Source organism: Plasmopara halstedii (genome assembly GCF_900000015.1).
Source record: "Plasmopara halstedii genome assembly, contig: Scaffold_2592, whole genome shotgun sequence".
Lineage (NCBI taxonomy): Eukaryota > Oomycota > Peronosporomycetes > Peronosporales > Peronosporaceae > Plasmopara > Plasmopara halstedii.
The window spans coordinates 62,990-65,006 of NW_020189499.1; the positions used below are offsets into that span (position 1 = coordinate 62,990).

Below are 2,017 nucleotides of genomic sequence, written 5' to 3' on the forward strand. Positions count from 1 at the left end.
CAGATTTGCCTTTTTGTGGTCATTAATGCTGTGCCATCGCAATCAGATCTAGCTGTGCTGCCGCAAACCCGAAAAAATCAAAAACACACTGCCTCAGTATGGAACGTCACCATTGCCACACAAGTATCACCGGATAATGTATCGGTAGCAATCGCAAACGGTTATGCCGGCTAACTTTTATTAACCTATTTACCTAGTCCCATAAACTAGGTCGCTATGTTGCTCATGGCATCAAGTTTAGGTAGACCTACAAGAAAACCGTAAGGCTGCGATTCCCAGCCCCACAAGAATTACTTCACTCGTCCTTCCCGCTTAAAAGTTCTGCCCTGCAACTTTCGCCTTTATGCACGACCTTGCGACAAATAAAGTATACACTCCACAACTATTCAGCCGACGAAGTTGACAACTCTGTCGTGATTTTTTTGATAGCGCCTATGTAAAAGAACAATCCACACATTTGATATCAGTAGCGCAAAGTGAAGTACGCACACCAGAGCACCCAGTGTTTGTAGCACAGTGGTAGGGCCTCCAACACATTTCATGATACTTGAGCAGGAAATATAAAGTAATATTGTCGTCGCAAAGCGCATTTACTTAGAAAGCTTATCCGTGACTCTTGTTTGTTACAACTACTGGCTGATCAGATTTAGTTTACATTGTTGGAGGCTCTGGCACGAGTGTCGAGTATCGGTGAGTGATGTGAGCTTTGGCCACAGTTGCAACGCTGCATGGCAAATCTGTCCCGTGATTAAATTATTTGGCCAACTCTACACCATCGTATCTTTTTTCTCGCTGGTAATGAAAATCGTAGGATGTGAGACATAGATAAAATCATCAATCTATAAAGTGCAATGTATTGTAAATTTTGGCTCCTATAACTGTCCATGCCCTCGAGCAGCGTATTTTGCGATCATTTCACTTTTTAGATTGTTGGGTCGTCCAACACATTCACGACATTGTCGACCTAAGCCCTTCAAATTCGATTGAGAATTCCCGCTCGAGTATTATTTGACTAAAATAAACTAAATCATCATTTTGACTTAAATTCAAAGAACTTCTATTCTATCAGCCTCTTTGTCATGGGGCGACGAAAGTATTCGTTACAATTCACTTTTGCGAAGTTGGTAGTACTTGGTATGGATGAGAGTCATGGTGCTTCGAAAAGGATAATTCTGTGGGACACATGGCCAGCAACCTCCTCGCAATGCACATATATATTTACAACATGTGTACTCATACAGTGCTGGCCAAAAATATGTAGCCATGACTATTTCTCAAATTTTTACGTCAATTTTCAGCGAAATACCCTAAAACCGTGTAGAAACGCTATTGAGACAAAGCACTTTAGGAGCATATCTTTTTTTTTCACAGACGATTTTTCGTTGCGGAGATCAAGAACTGACCATTACTCTGACCCTGGACAAAAGTACGTAGCAGCGTGAACTTTGTGACATTGTGGGTCATCTAGAAGGTTCAAAAGCTTCCACCAGACCACAAATCGTAGCTACGGGAGTGTAGAAGACAGCCACTTTTCGTCGTTAACTTGGCCACCCCGCAGTTATGCCCATGGGCTCTGAGTTCACGCCTGTAGAAACAGGCAAGATTTGTGGGCTTCGCGAGGCAGGTTGGACGTTTACGGCAATTGCTGCGCACCTAGGGAGGTCGCCAGCCGGTGTGAGCAAGTTCTGAAGGAACCGAGACACTTACGGAACGGTAAAAAGGTCGGGTAGGCCCAAGAAGGTGTGCGAAAGGACCAAGCGGCACATCTTCCTCGAGGCAAAGAAGGCTGGAGCGTCGTCAAACTCCGTGAAGACGTCGTTGGGGCTTAAGGTGTCATCGCGTACTGTGCGTAGAGTACTTCAGCATACTCCGTACATGGGATAAAGCAAGCGCAAACGCACTCCAATGCTCATGGCGAGCCACAAGTTGGCGCGACGAAAATGGGCTAGAAGTACGATTAAACTACGGACAGATTGGGACCGTGTCGTCTTCTCTGATGAGAAAAAGTTCAATCTGG

The 2,017-nt window shown here is 44.6% G+C and overlaps 2 protein-coding genes across 2 annotated transcripts; one reads left to right on the plus strand and one right to left on the minus strand.

Annotated features, from left to right (window-relative positions):
- Nucleotides 1-312: 312 nt before the first annotated feature.
- PHALS_04308 (uncharacterized protein) lies at nt 313-542 on the minus strand (the record flags this gene model as incomplete). Its single annotated transcript, XM_024718399.1, has 2 exons — nt 313-432; nt 492-542. 2 exons carry the CDS (start codon nt 540-542, stop codon nt 313-315), a joined length of 171 nt encoding a protein of 56 aa, XP_024583802.1.
- A 1,018-nt stretch (nt 543-1,560) lies between these two features.
- On the plus strand, nt 1,561-1,829 carry PHALS_04309 (uncharacterized protein; the record flags this gene model as incomplete). Its single annotated transcript, XM_024718400.1, has 2 exons — nt 1,561-1,674; nt 1,731-1,829. The coding sequence occupies 2 exons, from the start codon at nt 1,561-1,563 to the stop codon at nt 1,827-1,829; spliced, it is 213 nt and encodes a 70-aa protein (XP_024583803.1).
- Between the last annotated feature and the right edge of the window lie 188 nt (nt 1,830-2,017).